The following is a 21,643-nucleotide window of genomic DNA, read 5'->3' as shown; positions in this document are numbered from 1 at the left end:
GAAATTGAAATGAATCATTTTGCTCAGTAGCTGTTCGATATTCACTAGTGTTATAGCTAAAATCCCCCTTCAATATTAGTTATAATTGCTTAATTATTTATAACCTAAATAGCTGCTTGCTCAATCACATTGGAGCACTCTAAATAAATTCAATATAACAGCAAGCAAGTGGCGCATACTTTATAGAGATGATTAATCAGCTGATGGTATATAATTAATAATTAATATAATTCACCATCAAGGGGGGAAAAACGGATATTTGGGTGAGAGAATCAGGAACTATGTTGACTGTAATAGTAGAAGAAGAAGGTTGGTTGTCTTGGCAACCGACATACAGCAGCTGGCGGCTGCTACACAGCGAGCTCAACTATTTAAACTTTATATTTGATCCCTTTCTGTGGACATATAGACCTTCACCAAACAACCGGTCAGAACATCAACCTGGATTCTTGTCGCGATGTCTGTGCAGAACAACAAGGTCGCAGCCTCGGTGAGAAAGGTGAGTGCCACCTTGGTGAAGTTGAGCTAGCGCTAACTAGCCAAACAGTAAAGTGGTGACGCCACGGTCCAGGAATGTTCTAAATAATTTTTTGCCATAATGTTTGTGAGAACTGTTTTGTTATTACCACCTAATATTCATGTATCTGTTGATGTAACTGTAGCTGGTTATTCTCTGTATCAAGCACATGTCTGTAATGATAATGTAAATACATTTGAAAGCAGCACACTTAATGTTGAGTATGTGTTATTGTGTCTTCCACTATAGGATTGTCACTTTTAGCTGTACAGTTTTTCTGCTGTTTGTGTTTACACAGGGCTCAATTGTTCAGAAGGTACCTGGAGTGAAGCCACCCAAAGCTGCATATAAGAAAAGGGTGGGTTTGGACATGTCTACATAGTGATAACATTTATGAGTTTTGGTATTTGAACACAGCAGGGAGATATATGGGAAACACGTGGGCTATTGCAACATCATGTTCTTTTTCCATTTGACAGAGAAGACATAAATCTCTTCTGTGTGTGTGTCTGTGTTGTAGGATGAGGAGGAACGTGTGGATAAGGGTGTTGGCTGGGATGAGACTCATGGGAAAGGACTTATTAAACCTGCAGATCAACTGGAGCTCACTGAGGCTGTAAGAGAAGAGAAAATCAGGGGTCTTTCACACAGCCACGTGGGCTGTGTGGAGGATTTGCTGCCTTTATTACACGACTCCATTTTTTTTAATAATACCTGTTTAATGTTGTTTTTGGTCATTGTCCTTGTCAAATTAATCCAGTATGTGTAACGTTTGCTGTTATCATGATTTCATTAGGAGTTAAAAGAGGAAATCACAAGGATCCTGACTGCCAACAACCCACATGCACCCCAGAATATTGTACGCTACAGCTTCAAGGTAAAGAGGGTACATGATCCAAGCTTGACTTCACATCACATCATGACAGTCAATGCAAGCATCACTACAACACTGTCATCGTCTCATATCAAAGATTGTTGAGAAACAGTCCTTCTTGTCTCCCTGTTAGTTATTTATTTTCAAATGATGATAGTAAACTATTTCTTCACTCCTAACTGTAACCATACAACCCTAACAGGTTCCTCTGCTTGCTAATCCTCTCATCCCTGATTCTTGCGTTTCTCAGGAACACTCCTACAAGCCGGTTGTTGTGGATCAAATGGCTGTTCACTTTGTGTTGGAGGGCAGCCTTGTACATCAAGACTCTGATGAGGCCAGAAGACTGAGGGCCAGAGGGGGTCTCCCAGGAGGTGGCCACTAAAACATGTTTGCTTACTTGTCTGTGTCTGCAGAGCACAGTAATGCTTTTCTTAGATATTCAAGGACAGCCTAATTTCTTTTCCTCAAGTGTAATCCATACTTGGTGCCACAAGATGTCACTTTTAGCATGTGCCAGTAAATTAAAGAAATGCCCTGAGTCTGTTTACACTTGAAAAGTGATGTGTTTGTTTTCTACAAATTTTCAGAGGCTGTCATAGTGGAAACTGGAGCAGAACCTGATGAGGAGAGAACAGAAACTCCAGTAAAATATTTTTATCTAAAGTCAATCCTGTGTTGGGCAGTATTACATATTCCATTTCAATCAAGGCCTTTTGATTTTCTCATCAGGTCAGAAGGTCAATGGTGTGGAATGAGTAACAAAAATCCCCTTGGTTGGTTTTCCCCAGGCTACACCTGTAGAAGATGGAGGGGAAGTAGACGAAGTTGGAGAAGAAGACAGACCAGACAGCGTTGCCTCCAAAACAGACAAGAAGAACCCGAAACTTGCTAATCGGATCAACTTCACTGAGAGGGCCACCCAGACCGTCAATAACCCACTAAGGGTAGGAAGGAGTAGTGCAGCCAGCCATCTGCATAATGGTTAAGATATCTGACCTTTTAAAAAGGGAAAATGAAAGTGTATGAAAAAAATCATACTAACGTATGATAATATATTCATAGCCTGGTGCCTCACAAGTTTCAGTGGAGTCATTTTTATGTTCCTGTAGGAAAGAAGCACCCAGACTGAACCTCCTCCACGCAGCAACTTCTCTGCCACTGCTAATCAGGTGCTGGATTCCATGATACTTTTAAAATAGATGTTCAGGGGTTGTTTTCACACTGGAAGACTGTAGTAATAACTAGTGATCTGTTTGCAGTGGGAGATCTATGACGCACACGTGGAGGAGCTGCAAAAACAAGAGAAAAATAAAGAGAAGCAGAAAGCCACACTACTGAAGACAGATAATGACAGAAGCAAGAAGAGGGTGATGTTGATGGAGACTCAGGTACATTGATTGCTCATTAACTGTCCTGCCTAATTTTAAACTATATCTAATTTTTGCCACCATACGTACTGCAGCACAAGTAATTATTTATGAAAAATACAATCCTAGTCAGACATCTTCAAAGTTCACAAAATGACCGTTTTATACCCAGGACTTGTGATTATGCTCTACCATCATAATCATATTCCTATGATAATCTATGATAATTAAGTGATGAAGGAAAATGTATGACAAATACACCTGGGCTCTTCATGTTTCTTTTACAGAGCGATGACTTCACCAAAATAGGAAAAGCATCCAAGATCTTTGAAAGAATGATCCATCAAAATACATTTGATGACATAGCACAAGGTCTGTTCTTAAACCAATCATATCACACAGCACTAAAGTCTCATTTGATATTCAAGTTCTTACACAATCTTCTTTTCCTCTCCTCTCTTCTGCTCTCTTCTCCTCTGGTCCTCTTAGATTTCAAATACTTTGAAGATGCCTCTGATGAGTTCAGGGACCAGGAAGGCACCCTTCTCCCCTTGTGGAAGTTCCAATATGACAAAGCTAAAACACTGTCTGTTACCGCCCTCTGCTGGTATGTTTGCCCAGTATGCTCTTCACTATCATTCTGGCGACATTGGTTGGGATTTTAGACTTTTAATATGAAGATTGTATTCCTGTTATTTTATATAAACTCTGCTGTTCCAAGAATATGGAATAACGGATTCACTGTATCTGCCCTTGATAGGAATAACACATTTCAGGACCTGTTTGCTGTGGGTATGGGATCTTGTAAGTACACAGGATGGTGAGCGGTAAACATCTCAGATGATTTTCTTTGTCTTTAATCTAATCAGATATTTCAGTATCAGTGTTTCGTTTAAATTTATTTAACATTGGCTCGTTCATATTCTTTTTTCTGTGTTACTCCTGACCAGACAACTTCAGCAAGCAGGGCTGTGGCATGGTTGTCTTCTACTCGTTGAAGAACTCGTCGTTTCCAGAGTACATCTACCCCACCAAGTCTGGCATCCTGTGCCTCGATATTCACAAGCAGCATTCCGACCTGGTGGCAGTGGGCTTCTATGACGGCTGTGTTGCTGTCTACAATTTGAAGAACAAGGGACTGGAGCCTGTGCACAAGAGCACAGCTAAGACTGGCAAGCACACTGACCCTGTCTGGCAGGTGAGAGTAGACGAGGTGGCAGAAGTGAGGGGACTTCACAGTGTTCGTCTGTAGCTTCACTCCACCCTTGAATTACTCTTTTCTCACATGGTGTAATCACATGTTTAATGTTAGATGTATTTTGAGCCAAACCAAACATTTTAACATCAAGCAAGCAGCAATGCTGAATTATGATTCTCTCCAGTCAAACCCAGAACGTCATGCACTGGAGAATGAAGGAAATGACATGTAGATTGCTCTGTTGTGTTTCATTAAGGTACGCTGGCAGAACGATGACATGGACAACAACCACAATTTCTATTCTGTGTCATCTGATGGCCGAGTTGTGTCTTGGACACTTGTTAAGGTTTGTGAAGTATAGTGTATTTATTTTTAGATATTCTCTCTGTGGCTTGTATTTTCATAGGTCTATTTTTTTATCTTGGTAGAAAGTAATACAACTATCAAAACGCTTGCTAATCAAATACTTTGTGTGTGTAACTGTTGGAGTCTAGCTATGTCTGCATTGTGATTTATTCGCATATGATTAAACATCAGAAGTAATATAATAATAAAAATAACTTTATTTGTATATCAATTATAATAAAATGTATTCAAGTAGGTTAGCATATGATAATATAACTTTCAACCAACGAGTAAACCCAAAAGTGGATGAAGGGGTACAGGACTCTACTAAATGTTCCACATTGACAATGCAGGCCTGTACATGCCAGGTAATGACTATGTGCAAAGTTTTTGTTTAATAATGACAATAGAATAAAATTTAATGAATTAAATGCACATTGGATTTTGTGACACATAATACTGCTGCATATTCGGTATTGTTACATTTTGTATGTGTGTATGCATATTTGCAGAATGAGCTGATCTACACAGACATTATCAGACTGTCACTGAATGGTGCTGTATCTGAAGGGCCAGAAGATGCACAGCTGCCCATCTTCAGTAAGGCTGCACTCACTCACCATGTCCTGTTGTATATAAATGTACTGTATATATTAATGTAACTTCACCATTTTAAAAATTATTGTTAAAACAACTTTATGCACAGTATTACCTGATATTAGAACAGATTTTCCTGATTCTGGTTCATCAGGCTGGTGTGATTTAAGTGCTTCATACCTCTCGTCCGCAGCTTGTGGTACAGCATTTGACTTCCACAAACAGATCGACTCTCTCTTCTTAGTTGGCACAGAGGGAGGGAAAATACACAAGGTATGTATCAATGACTCCACTATGCTGGTTTTGGCAGAATGACAGGTCACATCTAAAATGACATGATGATGTTGTTGAGGTGACTCACTCAGGCTGTCCCATGTCTAGTTGAGAACTGAGTCACAGCAGGACTTGTAGTGAAATTACATCAAGAATTTTTGCAGGGTTTTAAAAAGTCTATAATATCCATAATATTAGGCCTTAAAAATAAATACATTAAAATATTATGTGTCAGGTCTTAAATACACTTAGGCAGGTCTTAGTTATGTTAATTCGACTTAACTTCGGTCACACTTGTGTGTTGTATTTCTTTCTCATTTATACAGATATTAGTGCACTGTAATAAAACAGGACAACATTGAACTGATGACTTACAACTCAGAATTTATAGCAGTACTCTCAGCTTGGCTGTGGAAAAGACTTGACTTACTATCTCTGTCTGTAGTCTAAGAGATAACATGACATATTGAGGTTATTATCTAGGCTACTTCACTATCTTCAATTATAGGGAAGTGTAAGTAATTGTGGGGCGCTGTTGTTCCTTTATATCTGTTGTACTTGACAAAGGTCTGACATTTCATTCATGATGGCCTTGATAAGTCTTAAATTGAACTTGTTGAGACCTGCAGAAACCTGAAAATACTTTACACTGGCTTCAGAGCAAATTATATGAAATAACAAATATATGGTGCATAATACATTACATTGGTAATGATTTGAAGTAATACATTGCAGCATGTGGGTAACACATGTAATTAACACTAAAGAAAAACATATTATAATGAACTATTATTCTCTTCAGTCACTGTCAATGAATTAGTTCAAAATAGAGTGTTAATTAAACAAAACCTCCATGCTACTGTATCAGTTGATGAATCATGACAGTGATGCATATGACATGTTAGATATATGAAGGCGGGAAGGAAGACTAAATGAATATATTATAACATATAGTCTAAATCTAAATCACATCAACCAGTTTTGATCGTATGTTTTTGTACCGATAGATCAGAAACAAAGTTTTAGTTAGGTTTGTTTGGATAACTTTGAAAATGTACCCCCAAAATGCTGCTGATGCTGTTGTTCAACAAAACCCCACCCCTCAAATGTGTATTCTGTCTGTATTGCCTTTAAATGACATTAGGTTCATCTTTGGCCTTGGCACTGTCCCCCAGTATTTGAAAGCTCATTTTGTTTGTGGTGCACTTACAGATAACCTGCTGAGCTTACACTCCAGAGGGTACACTAGCCATAAAGTTTCCATTAATAGTGAGTTAGAGTGTGATTTGTGCACTTGTGTGTGTCTATGTGGTCTGTTGGAACCCCCTCAGGGTGGACATTAAGCGCTTAATGAGTCTTCTTAAGCAGAGGTTCTCTGTCTACATCAGACAGCTGGTAGTTTTTGACTGGCCCCCCACCTTATCTTCATGTTCTTGTTACTGGAGGCAGAAAGACTCGCATAAAAAGTCTCATTTTTTTGCAGTTACTGTGCCCTCATTCTAACTCTGTAATAACATGGACGTGTTTAAACATTTCAATGACTAATGCACACGTTACTAAAATCAACCAATCATTATTTGATTAAACTTTGTGCTTGACGGGAATTGATCTCATAAGGTCATAAAAAGAAAACAGTTGTGATGTGACATGAGTTCACATTAATTCTAAGCACGCACAAATCCATCAATTGTATCACACGCACAGGGAGGTAATGATATTGTGACCATAAATGATAAGGTTTTATTGTTTTATCTTTTCATTATTATTAACATACAGTAAAATCCCACCCATGAAAAAAACAAAGACAATATTTGTGTATAATATGCGAGCATGAGAGCTTAATCCGTCCATATCTACACTGCCTATCATTTGAGGGTTGCAGGGGAGCTGGAGCCAGAATTGGCCGAGAGGCCTGAAACACTCTGGCTAGTGTACTACAGGGCTGACATAGAGACAAACAACCATTCACAACCATCTAAGAGTCTCTAATTAAGTCAAAACCAATCTGCATGTCTTTGGACTGTGGAAGAAAGACGGAGAACCCTAGAGAAAACCCATGCAATACAGAGAGAACAGACTCCACACACAGAAAGACCTCGGCCATACCGTGAATCAGTGAGGCTGTGGTGCTTACCACTGTGCCACCGTCCTGCCCCAAGAGAGCTTCAGTGTCATCCAAAAACAATTCAAACCATATAGCTTAAAAGAGGTGATAGTGTACTTACTTTCAATAAGATGGAAAAGGTAAACAGCCTCGTTTTATATAGTGCAACATGGCACACAAACAGCATTTAATACAAGACACTGTAATTTGTACTGAAAATGTCTTTGGAAACCCGTAGCTGTCAAACACATCTCAGTTACAGTACCTAACTGTAATCATCTCTGACAGCTTGTTGTTTTACTTTGCAACAGGCACAGTACACGATCAAGGAAAGGCACACATATTGGTCACACTCCTTCGCAAGCAACTCACCTACACAGCTCTCATTGCAGACATGTTGCCAGAAACGCGCCCAGTGTGTGTGATGAAATATGTTCTGTCACATCAAGGTTCAACTGCACAGAAACCTCAGGAGAGGACAGATTAAGAATCTCACCTAGCTGCAGGTCAACTATCAATCTGTCAGTGCTTGGAAATGCAACAGCTGTCCCCTCGAGGCAGGAAGCTGTTTTATAACAGATTGTCCAGTAAATGTATCCCTGCTGTTTTGGCAAACATTATTCTGTCAGTGCTAGATAAACTGGAAATGTATAGGATGAGTCAACCTTGAACCAGAGACAATTGCATTTTTCTCTTTGGATTAAAACTATTAAGGATATTTAATGTATAGTCTCACCCCAATTAGCAACGTCAAAGGAGAAATTGTCCATCAGCTGCCAATGAAAAAGTGTTTTTTCACTAGTCATGAAGAGTGTATGCTCATCAATCTGGGAAAACATTTGCCTGATGTCTTCTGAGGCTCTGGAGGGAACTTTGTCTAGTCTCCTGTGTTTTCTCAGCTCAGGCTTGGGAGTAAAACATTTTTGAACATAAAGCCCATGTTACTCAGTGTCCCTGTGTACCAAACGCTCAAAGTTATTAGGAATGTTTTTAGAGCCTTGCCCTTCATCTGCATTTATGTCCTCTCTTGTCTTAACTGTGACACAGAGTCATTTAACCAATTATCTGGGACATTATTTTACTCCAGGTGCCACCAGCAAGTAATGCATGCATCCAGTAACTAAACACAGATGAGAAATGATTAAGAGAAAACCTGTGGTTACATTATCCACTTTCATCCAAATCAATTTGCCTCTTTTCCCCAGTGCTCCAAGACTTACTCCAGCCAGTTCCTGGAGACCTACGATGCCCACAGCATGGCAGTGGACGCTGTGAAATGGAACTACTTCCACCCGAAAGTTTTCATCACTTGCAGTTCAGACTGGACCGTCAAGATTTGGGACCATACCATCAAGTAGGTTACTTTACTACTTTACTTTTCCATTTCTGTGCAGCTTTTCTAGCATAACAGTATTTTCATTTCTTGTATCAAGATGCAGAAAACATATTGTTTTTATTACTGACTAATATCACGTTGCCATCACTGCAACAGCCAGAGTTCCCTCTCTGACGCTGCTGGCTTAAGGGCGCTACGTTACATCAAACACGGCTGCCAGAGTTGGCTGATGATAAGCTTTTCAGAGCTCATGTATTTGGCTGGAGCACGTTTGAAGAGGAGGGTGACATCTCCAAGGAAAAGCTTGAAATACTCAGTTTCACAGTCTCTCTTTGAACCTCGTCAGCGTTGGGTTAAAATAAGCAGAGTAGTTTGACTTGACCTATGGCAGTATACTCCATGGGCAGAGAGCGAGAGTCAAAATATTTTGTCATTTAAAATTGAAATGCATACATTGGCTAGTATTTATCAATCGGCTAGTATATAGTTGTTAATTGTAATGGACTGTTTATCAATGTTTAATTGATTTTTTGGTGCAAGTATCATTGGAGAAAATAATCTGACTCACATTTGTAATTTACCTCTAATAGGAACATTTTATTTATATTTTTATGCTCTGTGTTTCAGTGACAACATTATCAAATACCATTATTCCTGTAATCTTTCCATAATATTATAGTATATTAGACTTTATTGCATTCTAGTACTCAGCATGGACCGGGCATCATTCTCCTGCTTTATTTGACTAACCTATAGTACCTCCCACTTCTTGTCAGCACAGGCAGCTCGACTGAATAATGACAGTAATCATCCGCCCATTATGAGAAACAGGGTTTTCAAGAATGATCCATAACACCCCCACAAGCTTTATTATTTCCAGAGGGAGGGGCGGGGGAACAAGCAACTTTTCACAAACTCTTTACCGCACTGTTTAGAAGTGTCAAAGCTTGACACAGGGAACTGCTCCTTCTATTTGATGGATGAGGCTCATATTTCCTGTCATGTGACGTCAGCCAGCCCTGAATAAACTGAAGGGCTTGTGATAATAAAAGTGAGTTGCATAAAGTCTATTTATCAAACCAAAAGGTCAGCACCACAAATCTGCACCTCTGCCCAGTGATAAACTGGAATACAATTTATGAATCCTACCAGTGCAGTGTCATTCTGTCATTAAAAAAACCCTCTCTGGGCCAGATTTATAAGCCTTTTGTGTTTTATTTAAGAGACATTCTACACCTACCTAAGTGCATGTTATTCATCAATCAGACACACCAGCTTGGAGGGAGTATTTTTTTCTGTCATCTGAGGCGCGTCTCACACAGACTTGTTTAATGCAGCAGGTGCAAATAACAGGAAGAATTATGGTTGATTTGACATTCTGGTTTGTTTACTGCGGTTCATTAGATTCTGAGTGTGATTGGCAAAAAAAATGCTTAACGAATCGTGTGTCATAATCATAAGTTTCAGGGTAAAAGCACACTACAAAAGGTATGTAATGGAGCTGCATGGAAACAGTTCTACGTATGAATGTAGTAAACAAACATAGTAATTAATTAGAAGCAACCTACTTTATATATCTTACTTGCTATACTTTCTGTCTTTATCCTTCTTCCCCACTGTATGTGTCTCACCTGTGTTCAATTGTCCCAGCCTCCCTTGTGTTTTAAGTCTCTGTGCTCCCAGTTTGGCTGCTCAGTCCAGTTCTAACTTGATGTCTACTATATGTTAATTACCTGAGTTTTGGTTTTTAGATCTCTTTTTTGTAACATGCCAACAGAGTGTAAGCCTGTTCATTTTTTGATTATTTCTTTTAGATGCAGCTATAGATAATAAACCGTAACTGTGACACTGCTTCACTTGCTGAATGTTTGAAGAGGTATTTCCTGGTGGTGGTTGCATAATAAGTTCCTTTCTTGGTCAGTCAAACACCTAATTTCTTCAAAAAAACATTGTTGTCATGTATGTATTCAAGTCTATTCCTCTTTACCTTTTGAAAGGGAAATTTTACCTTACTCTTTCGCTGTCACAGCCTCGTTTTGAAGACATGTATGTGTCTGGCTCCAGTTCTTTGAAATGTATTTTTGCTTCATCTTGACTTCAGTGGTGTTTCCCAAGTTAATAACATGAGGAAACATTCTGTTTGATCACCACACGTTTCCTGCTGCAGCAGCAGTCTCTGGACTCTGAAACTGATTACCATGGACAACGGTCTATTGGTGATTTTCCACCACTGGAAACTAGGAGGAAAGAAATAAGCCACAGACTGTAGAAATAAAGTGTGCTGTTTTGTATCCAAAAGAATTATAATGATTTTTCTCTAATCCGAACACTTTGTGACCTTGTTTCTGTGTGATTTTTCCAGCACTCCGATTTTCACCTTTGACCTGAACGCAGCTGTTGGAGATGTTTCCTGGTCTCCATATTCCTCCACTGTATTTGCTGCCGTCACAGCAGATGGCAAAGTAAGTGTCCTTTTACACTTGTTAAGACCTTCAGAATACTCAGTGCATGATCTATGTTCAGATTTATTTCAAATGTTTTGCATTTATTGTTGAGGAAATCATCTGTTACATTTAAACATATATTATATAGAGATGATCCGATACCATTTTCTCTTTCCGATACTGATTCTGATACTTGAACTTGAACTTCTTTTATTGTCTAGCTTGGCAGTCATAACTTAGAAAGAACAAAAATATATAAATCTAGAAATACACAATTACTGTCTTTAAACTTGAAACTTGCCATGTTTTACTTTTTGGACTTTCCAGCGTGAAATATTGCAAATTGCTGACATTTTAACTAGCTCTGGCTAACCCTACACTACTGGAAATCAATTATTTGCCATTCTAAAAACAGTACTTAACAGTGGCAGTACAGCACAACTGCTATTTTGGAGCAGCGAAGAAGTGATTTCAGTTTTATATGGATAATACTACCATACCTTAAAGATGTGGTATGAGATCGGTTAATAGATTCGACAGTGTTTTTGGCAGTTAACTTAAATCCTGAAGAACACATTACCAATGACATTTTCATGTCTACAGGTATTCGCTGACTATGCAACCAGTCTCAGACCATGTTGCAGAGCTATATGAGGCTCTGGATGCTTTGGCTGTAGCCTATGATTATAACCACCACACACATTGACACTTACCTGACAGATTAGAATCCCACCAGATGCAACATCCACCACTTGCCACCCACTTCATTATTATCCTTTCTATATAGTTTCAGACCCAGCTGACTTAACCCTTGCTAGTATCTTCTCAGATTAGCCTGAGGCCTCAAGCAATAGAGATTGCTCAAACATGACTTCTTATAACAAGTGCAGCTTCCGGCCCTGACAGTGGTCGATTCCAGCCAAAAGTAATTTCACTGGATGCCACGTTGCTCATCTCCACATATTGTCTTTGTATCGCTGCAAACTGTCTTCATCTGTTTGTTTTTGTACCAGCCTGTGCCAGGCTATTAAAGTCCAGAGTGCTGTGTCTGACACATTTCCTGTCCTGCATGCGTACGTGTGTGCATGTCTGTGTTCCCTTCCAATGCCAAGATTCAGTTAGCACAGGCACAATGTATAGTAACACACCATAAGGTACATCACAACCAGACATGGAAGTGAGATTTACAAATGAAAAAACAACAACATTTCTGTTTATAGTAAACAAGTTGAAAATAAATAACTGGCATCACATATGGCAGATGTTTAAACCCAGAATAACTGTTAATATTTTCTGCTAAAAAATGAAATAAGTAACTCAAATGAAATGACTTTGCTAGAAAGCATATGAAGTCGCACGAGTATTGTGATTTATTTTCTGAAACTGGATCAAGAGCAGTTTTCAGAAGCTATTTAAAAAGCTCATCAAAAGCTCATCAGTGGGTATACATTTTTACAAGCAGCCGGGAGGACAAGAATATTAAACTGGAGTCAACCAAGGTCAATGTAGCTGATACAGGGTTTTTTTCAGGGTGCCCAACTCAAAACTGAAATATGATTCCAATTTTAAGGATGTGCTTGGCTGAAATTTATGCAGGTGTTGTATTCGTGTGCCAAATTTTGAGATGGTGTGAAATGTCACCTGTAAACCTGACATGGCCATGCACATTAACAGCCTCCACTAAATAACGCTTCACTCATTACTCTAAACCCAAAGGCAGTGTTAGCCTTGCCTTGGTATTAGATCACTGTCAGATTTTGAAGAATAACAGAATATTGTCAGACGTCACACAGTCACTGGTGCGGTCACGCTGCATGATGTTAATTAGCATTATGTTCCCAGGGGCAGCAGCTTCTTCGCAGGACATTGGTTGTTTTCTGTGACAAGTGTCTGATTGAACGCCTCAGAGTGAGTTGTGTGTATGTGTGCTCCTTGATGTGTATTTACTGACACTGTTGATGGCAACCTGGCGTGCCACTCCGCAAAATGTCACAATGATTGTGTGCGGGTACATGTGTTCATAAAGATAATGACTTGCTTGGCAGGCTAAGGTGTAAAAATGACACAGACCTTAGCAGCACAAACAAATATCTCGGGGGGGGGTGGGTAATAGGTATTGAGTTGCAACTTTGTAGATGTACTCAGTCTGTCGTGCAATCAGTCATGGCTAATGTTACTTTAACTTTTGTATATTAGCAATGGAACTTTTTTTGATAATGGTTGTTGTGATGGAGGTTGCAGAGAGTTGAACCCTGGTAGGATATGATTTTGTTGAGTTTGGTTGGGAGAGATAACTGCGATGCTCTGTGTGGTGCATTTACACAAAGACGGTGTGAACCTGAGTGGCCTGGGCACAGTCTGGTAAAAGGAGTGGGCCGTACCCGGCAGCGGGCTCATTTTCTTGTCAACAGATTTTCTGAATGCCTGAAAGAGGAATATCTGTGATCTGGCTCTTTCTGGGTAAAGATGCCTATCTCTATGTATTTGAGCTTCTAACATGCATACACATACACACCTACAGACAGACGTGCACACTAATCTAATGACTTCCTTGCACCAGATGGTTAGACTTGCATCCCTGCAGAGGCTTGTTCTCCTCTTCACATAAAAGACAACATTCTCAGCAGATATGAAAAGGCAGTGTATAACAACAGCTTATGTGATCAAGACGGAGGACAGGTATTGTGAAGTACACCATCAGTAAGATTGTGTATTCGATTGGGATTTTGAATTAAAATGAGAAATACTTAAGTTTATGTGTCAATTTTTTTGCCACATCAGCACCACATTATCATCAGCACCACATTATTATAAGTATCAGGACTTTGTTCAAGAAACTCTCTATTCCAGAGAAAGAACCACAGTAACTGGAGGAAATGACTCTTTTATGAAAGAGGAAATAACTGATCTTGGTCAGTAATCTGTGAGCTATTTGTTTCCTGGTTTCTCAACAAACATTGAGATTGTTCAAGATTTTGGATCCAGAAGGAGTGGAAGTCCGACGTTAACGGGTTCTCCACGCTGCGTATTTCCCCTAAAATACTTTTCTCATTAGATAATAACTCAATTCTTATAATATCATAATTCATGAATCTATTTTATTTTCAATCTCCAAATAGTTTTTCTTCAATGGCTTTAGTGCTCCTTCATTGTGGTTATGCTGAGCTGTCAATTCAGTCAATGTTGATGAACAAACTAATTTTGAAAGTTTTGTTGTTGTTTTTTTAGGTTCATGTTTTTGACCTCAGTATCAACAAATACGAGGCGATCTGTCGGCAGTCAGTTGTGGCCAAGAAGACCAAGTTGACGCACCTGGAATTTAACCCCATCTATCCCATCATCATAGTGGGCGATGACCGAGGCTACGTCACTAGCTTCAAACTCTCCCCCAACCTTCGCAAGAAACCCAAGGTAAGAGTCTTGCTGAGTTTCTAGAATTTTAAACATTTAAACTAATTCATTCCAAAGCTACACCCACATTAAGCCTGTCAAAGTAACTTAAGATAAACTTTTCTTCCTAAATGCAGCTGTATTACAATTGCTTCTTTATCTCTATAATTGGGCCTTACTGGCACATACAAATGGAGCTTGTCCACATTACAAATTAGCCAAACTTCCAACACTTTCAGTACTATGGAGAAGTGTGTGTGTGTGTGTGTGTGTGTGTGTGTGTGTGTGTGTGTGTGTGTGTGTGTGTGTGTGTGTGTGTGTGTGTGTGTTAATCTATAACGTCCTCTCACCGTATATACAATCTTATCTGTTAACAATCTGAATGCGTGTTTGTCCTTTTTGCATTATTCATGACTGCCACTTGTTCCACATTAATGAAAGCAAATCAGATGATTCAATCTTTGCAAAGTCTTGACCTAGACCTAATTTTGCTAAATAACAATGCAAAGAAGCCTCTGGTCCCTTTATTGATGAGTCACTGAAGGCTGCGTTCCCACTGATGACCATGATTAATGAGCAGTGGAGTAATCACGGCAGCTCTACTAAACATAGGAGGAAACTAAAAGGCACAATGAGTCACAACACTTTAATCAGGACACATTTACAGTCACTGCTGCCTCTCTGGTTTTCTTTTGTTTTGCTCATGTTGGTGCATCTAAATTACAAGAAATTCTACTGACTGGAGTAATACTTTCTTTATTTTCACTACATGTTTTTGTAGATTATGCATTGCATTTCATCAACTGGGTGCAGAAACAGCTCTCCTACCACACTCAACTCGTAAACACAATTTATGAGTGTATGAGTATATTCTCCAACACATACATACACGGTACTACATCATTAGTGACCTCTGACTAGGCTTTAAGTGTCCTATTGGGAAACTATTGCAATGCTCAGCAGCACTGAAAGTGCTCATAGCATTTTAGAACCCAGTGTGGAAAATGTGCATTACAAACACCCACAGCAAATATAACTTATGTGTGGTGTGAAATTGGCACAGCAGCAAACACTAGCACAACTAACCCCTTAATGTACCCAAATATAGCAGAGAAGTAGCACAGTGGCCAAGTAATCCAAACTTTAAAAATGCAGTGTGTTGTACTCACCTGTTTAAAAGGCTTTTGATGAGTCGGCCCATGTTGCTAAAACAATCCACTTGACTTCTCTTGTACTCCAGTGCTCCTCAAATGGATTTTAATTAGTTGTTAAGATTCTTCAAATTCATTGCAGCATATACACTGCCAAAATATGTTCTAAAGTCCTGTGGGGGTTGTGTTTTGTGTTATATTTAGTAGGTATTTCCCATTTGTAAGCCTCAGGGCTACACCCACTAATGAGGTAATGTTATGTGACTGTTATTCTGTGCTGTGTGGGACCATGTTCTCTGCTGCTCACAGGCCCTTTATTTTTAAATGTTTGAGGTTTTGAGAAGAGGTTGCAGAATTTAGACAAAGTTGTGCATTTACCACTTTGTGGTTTAATGTGTCACTATCATAGACAGTATATTAAAAAGTGGACTGTCCCCCAAAAACTAAGATAATTTTTGAAGTGTCTGTATTCAGGATACTGGATAGTGGGAGGAATTGGAGACACATTGTCAGTCTTTCTAAACAGTCTATGGTCACAATTTACATATAAGCATTCACAGTGTATTGTAGGCAAACACAACATTCATCATCTTTGGTTGACCACTATAGGCAAATTCATCCAAACTAACACTTGCATTGTAAAAGCAGCATTATGAAATATTTAAGGATGCTCCATTTATCAGTGTTGCCCCTACATTACTACTACCCAAGTATTTACATTTGATTTATCCAAGCATTTAAATTTCTATTTTTGTACAGTGCTGGTAAATGAGAGGACACAAAATTCTGGGGCCGATAGCACAGGTGGGGAATGAGATGCAAGTCTGGGATTTTAGTGATATGTGTGATAAGTAAACCAGCTACAGTGAAAATGGGATCTTAAAAAAAATGGAGCACAGGTTATCAAGTGCTTGTTTGTGCTCAGTCAGCCTTTCTCTCCACTGTGGGGGAAGCTTTATTTTTATTAAGTCATTCATCATTGCAGGGATATTGTGTTGCACTGAGATTTGAAGCTTATATGTTTAGGGAGTGCAGCTGTCTGTCTGGATCGTCTCTCTCACTGCAGCCATTTCAAACTTCTAAATAGCTTCACCTAAACAAAAATCACATTTCAAGGTGGCCACCCCCAATTGTTTAACTGTGACTATTAAACAGTCTTCCACTTCCATAGCCTACTAATAATATATGATACTTTTGCCTCCAAGATTTACAGTGCTATATTCTTGTTAATACACAATCATTTCATGTGAATTGCTGTTTAACATTGGCAAGATAAGATGAGAGGTGCACTGACCATAGAGTTCAGTGGCTGCCTCCTTTGTGGGTTGTGTAGACTGCAAAGGCCGAACTTAAATGAGACGGTCTGGTCTACAGAGGACCTCTGTGATCGATTTCACCAGTTTGTCCCACCCTTATTGCTGTTGCCTAGCAACAGAGCTGAAGTTGGACGCGACAAATGTTTTAATTCTTTAACCTATGTACTATTAGCTGTTGGGTTGAGTTGATGCGTGATACTCAAGCACTGGATGCCTCTTCGCTTGCCGGCACCATAACCTCTTTGAAAATTGGCTCGTCACCTATATGCACAATGAATCCTGGGATAGGTTGGCCCAAGAAGGATCCACCTGTTGGAGCCTTTATTCCTTGGGGATGAAAGGACTAATTTGAAGGACTCTTTGAAAAGGGACAGTCTACTCAAATGCAGCCTCTGAAGGTTGCAGCCCAGCAGACATCTTTATGTTTTACTTTGACATGCCTCATGATGTGGTTTGTCCAGTGTGAGCATGTAGACAAGAACGTCGGACTGTGTGTCCTTCAATGTAACCACCCATCATTATAAATGTTATTAAATACACTTTCTCCATTCCTGAGACAGTTTTCTTCAGTGTCCTGAGGAAAACTGGACAGTCCCAGTATATTAATGCTGCTTTCTGATTTTCATGAAGTTCTCGAATAATTTGGGCTTTTGATAAGTTATTATGAACGACCTCTTTGTTTTCTGACAATGAAAGTCCATGATATCATGGAGAATATCCTGTCAGTGTGTGGTTTTATTGTGTAGTGTGTCAGCAGTTGAATACAGTACTGATGCAGTCCAATCTATTGTTTCCGAATTAAGATGGTTCAAAAATCCAGGGAAGCTATGCTGAACCCCAAGATTGTATTAGGCTTCTTTTATCAAAGACGGAGCCTTGATGGGGAGTTCATGTAACTATTTCTCAGATGGAATTATATATGTATGAATTACCTATATATTTAGCTCTTAAGTGGGTGTGGTTATCTACACAAAGGAATTTTGAATGTGCCGACAATAACAAGATGCTCACACCACAAACTTTGGAGAATCTCTTTGGATTTACCCTTTGCAATGCTGTCCTTAAGCTCAAAGCACTTTTACAATACAGAGGAAACAAATAACATATATAAAATGATCTCCGCCAAGGAGGTTATGTTTTGTCTGCATTTTCTGTTGTTTGTTTGTTTGTTAGCAGGAAAGACTACTCCATGAAACTTTGTGGAGGGGTGGGGTGGGACCAAAGAAAGTACCTATTACATTTTGATCCAGATCCAAATCCAGGATTTTTTTTTTTTACTTTCCTTATAATTGTCAACATCAACAATTAACATTTTTGTTGATTTCTGATTGAATACCCACTGTGGTATCATAAGGGGAATATTGTGCATTGGTGAAGGCATGAACTCTACTTAATTCCATTCTACTTAAATATATCATAATGGAGTAGTAATGCACCACTTTGCTCCTGCACAATCTGTTTTTGTGTTTGATCGTTTTCCGTTAACTGTGTGGGTAGGTGGTCTAGTTATTTCTAATATTATGGGAACCTAAATCTGTTTACATCTGGTAATAATATAATGTGTGTTTGCAGGCTAAGAAGGGTCAGGAGCTGCCTAAAGGTCCAGAAGTGGAAGTAGCCAAAATGGAGAAGCTGCTCAGTCTGCTGCGGGATCAAGAGCAAAGCCCAGTTTAATTCTTCTCAACCCAACACACAAATCTGAGACAATCTTTTTCTCTAATTCATACTCCTCCCATTTGTGTTCCTCAGTGTGTGCAACAGTAAAAAACGCTGACATGCCAAGAAAACTATTTAATTAGTTAATTATTAATTTATTGTTACTGCAGTAGTTGATACATGTTACATAGGAAACACTGGAATTCCACTGGCTCAGTTGATTTATTTAATCCATTCAGTGCGTATTGTACAAGTTGATTAAGCTAAAAAAGTGACGGGGGGTTACTCCAAGTGAAGTGGGAGATAAATTTGTGTAATAGATTGAGTATTTGTGGACCATATCCAGACGACTTATCTTGGCTGGCACACGCTGTTCTGGGCAGTCGTCCAAAGATGAGTGAGGAGCCTTTTAATATCCCATATACTGGTGAATCTTTGCTCGGAGTCATAGTGGTGTCTGTCTTTATTTGGCTTTTTTTTTTCCTCCCTTCCCCTCCTTATTTATGATCGTGTCCTTCAGTGAAGCATCACCCCGAGCTATGATGCTCAACTGGAATCATATCCTGCCACAGTGTCCCGGCTCTCTCTTTGTGTCTCTGCCACAGAGAGCATCTTTGTCCTTTTGTCCAGCATCCTTCCTTTTCCTAAGAGAGATTCATTACCTGATCTCTGCAGGGTAAGTCAGAGAGGACGACTCAATCCCAGCATTATTTGATACAAGTGACTGCGGCCATGGGACAGTGATGAGACGACAGCTGTAGAGGAGGCACACTGCAGGGTAGGCAGAGAAACAGTACGTGACACAGTGGAGCTGGAGTGATTCTGTGATCTTTGGTTGTAAGTTGAATTTTCCAGAATCCATTTTCTTGAATTGTTCTTTTCTTTTGAAGTGTCTGTTACATTCTGAGGCCTGTGCTATGAAGCAAGATCAACATACACCACATATCTTTTAGTTCTGGCTTCAGTGAGTCCAACATTGGCTGCCTTGGATAACTTGTGTTACAAAGCTGGTTATCAACTGATTCACTTTACTCTGGGTTTTCCAGCTATGCTCATCAGTGGTGAGATGTGATGAAGTACATCAATTACTATACTTAAGTCAGTTTTTCATAAATTTGAGAAAAAATATTTGTACACTACCTCCTTGATGCCGTATGACATTGGGGAATAGGCTACACGCTGCAAGTAGTATTACTTCTTATACTTTAACTATATTTAAAAGCAAGTTCTTTGTTATGTTTACTCAAGTAGAAAAGATAATATGGTTCTTTTACTTGAGTACATTTTAGAACATTTTTATGGACTCATACCCAAATGTTTGCATACTTCCTCCACCACTGATGATCACGTTCATGTGAAAGAGGCAGTCATCAGAGCAACATCCTCAGAACCATGATTAAGTTATTTATGATAAGGGAGAAACACTGATAAACAGACAAAAGTGACATTCAGTAAAAATGTAAACACTATTTTCACAAAGCTGGAATGGAAAAGCTTAGATAAGACTACGGACAGTATATTGAGTTTCTTACTGAGTGAGTATTCTTGCTCAAACTATTATGAACATGTGATGCTGGTAAAAAGAATTAAGTGATATCTTTGTTCTCATAATATCTGATGAGGTCAGTCTTACTGAAATGTTTATTTCTAATCATGAGCAACAGTGTTTGGATCATTTTTCCAATTAAAAGAAATCAAAGGGTTTGGTTGTTATCTCCATTTATTGTCTCAGAGTCTCAGGGTGGTGTCCTCATGAGCTACAGCGATGAGACAGACAGCATCACTGTCAGGAATTAAAGAATCTTTGTTCGCTGAAAGTGAAGCTGTAATATTTGCAGTGATGTATTTATTCAAGGTGATACAAATCCCTCTGTTTGTCAGAAGCCCTGTTTTAAAACCAAAACAATTCCACTGATCTGTGAAAATATCTGTTGGCTCAACTTGATTGAAAACCCAGAATCCTAAGTCACTTTGCATAAAAGCATCAGCTAAATGTAATGTAAAATATGGTGACAGGATTTGTTCTGATCCTCTGAAGTCAACCTGCACCGGAGCAGGTTAAGTGTGAAGCACAATTTACCATGGCGATTTATCTCAGTAAGAAATGAAAATTAAAGTTACCTTGCTAACCACAAACCCTGCTTCGTACAGGCCTCAGGTCTGCTGTTGTCAGTGGAGAAACATAGATTTTCTTCATTTTGGTGTTTTCACACCTGACAAAATGGGCGTATAAATGCAAGAAACAATTTCAATAGATGTCTTAAACTTGTCAGTATTTTTGTTTGTTGTTTTAGAGTCAGTATGTGGAGAATATTGATGTAATCACTGGATCTTTCGATGTTATTCTGATGACATAAGTTTGTAGAAATAGAACCCAATCCCAGGGTAGATTGCTGCAGTATGTGCACGGCTTTCAGACCACCCTTCTGCTGTGTGACTCTCTGTCACGTTGCATTTTTTTGTACTTTAACAAGGATATGCCAAAGTAGGAACATTTCAAATTCTATAAATAGAAGCTAGAACAGCTGTATTTTCATGTGAGCTAAAGCCTTTCAAGCTGAGTTCCTGGAAAGTATTGTGATGTTTAAAGTGCACAATCCAAAATATTCAAATTCCATTGCATTTCTTGTTGGAGTGTGACATTGCAGTACCTCTGATTCAGGTTAAGATTAAAATGCTGATCATTTGTGTGGAGATGTGATGGAACATGAGCAGCTTCTGTACTGGACTGAATATTAGTTCCCTGCAATTCAGTCCAGAGTGAGTGGGCCATCATGGACAGCCACGAGCAGATGTCAGCGTAAGGGCCATACTGAAGAGGACGCAAATCTCAACTAAGCCTCTCCAGTCCTTATGTAACATCCTCAGTGTGACTGTATGCCTCACAGATCAGAGGTTTTTATGAGTGACAGTGACACACATACTCCACACAGGCTCAAGTCCCTGCTCTCAGCAATCGACTTTTTTTTTTTCAGGAGAGAGTATGAAATAGGAAGATATATTTAGAAACCAACAACAGGCCAGCAGCTCTTTGTATACTCATCGTTCCTTTCTCTGTGTAATCTGCTTCCG

The 21,643-nt window shown here is 39.2% G+C and overlaps 1 protein-coding gene across 1 annotated transcript; it reads left to right on the top strand.

The window, feature by feature from the left end:
- The first annotated feature begins 324 nt into the window (after positions 1-324).
- dnai1.2 (dynein, axonemal, intermediate chain 1, paralog 2) lies at positions 325-21,170 on the top strand. Its single transcript, XM_069510475.1, has 20 exons — positions 325-499; positions 816-875; positions 1,038-1,133; positions 1,314-1,394; positions 1,642-1,765; positions 1,982-2,037; positions 2,183-2,338; positions 2,504-2,563; positions 2,654-2,782; positions 3,049-3,133; positions 3,251-3,368; positions 3,522-3,565; positions 3,712-3,959; positions 4,216-4,305; positions 4,817-4,904; positions 5,095-5,174; positions 8,484-8,632; positions 10,977-11,076; positions 14,287-14,469; positions 18,488-21,170. The coding sequence occupies exons 1-20, from the start codon at positions 458-460 to the stop codon at positions 18,587-18,589; spliced, it is 2,091 nt and encodes a 696-aa protein (XP_069366576.1). The 5' UTR covers positions 325-457; the 3' UTR covers positions 18,590-21,170.
- The last annotated feature ends 473 nt before the right edge of the window (positions 21,171-21,643 follow it).

This window comes from Paralichthys olivaceus, chromosome 2, assembly GCF_024713975.1.
Source record: "Paralichthys olivaceus isolate ysfri-2021 chromosome 2, ASM2471397v2, whole genome shotgun sequence".
Taxonomy (NCBI): Eukaryota; Metazoa; Chordata; class Actinopteri; order Pleuronectiformes; family Paralichthyidae; genus Paralichthys; species Paralichthys olivaceus.
The sequence above is the reverse complement of the archived record's forward strand: the minus strand, read 5'-3'. Positions and strand labels throughout refer to the sequence as shown.

What these genes read in the sequence shown, in the direction of transcription:
- dnai1.2 (XM_069510475.1), top strand. Translation starts at nt 458, where the DNA reads ATGTCTGTGCAGAACAACAAGGTCGCAGCCTCGGTGAGAAAG. An exon ending in AAGCTGCATATAAGAAAAGG is followed by an intron (nt 876 to 1,037) that starts GTGGGTTTGGAC and finishes TCTGTGTTGTAG; the next exon opens with GATGAGGAGGAACGTGTGGA. An exon ending in TCTCTGCCACTGCTAATCAG is followed by an intron (nt 2,564 to 2,653) that starts GTGCTGGATTCC and finishes ATCTGTTTGCAG; the next exon opens with TGGGAGATCTATGACGCACA.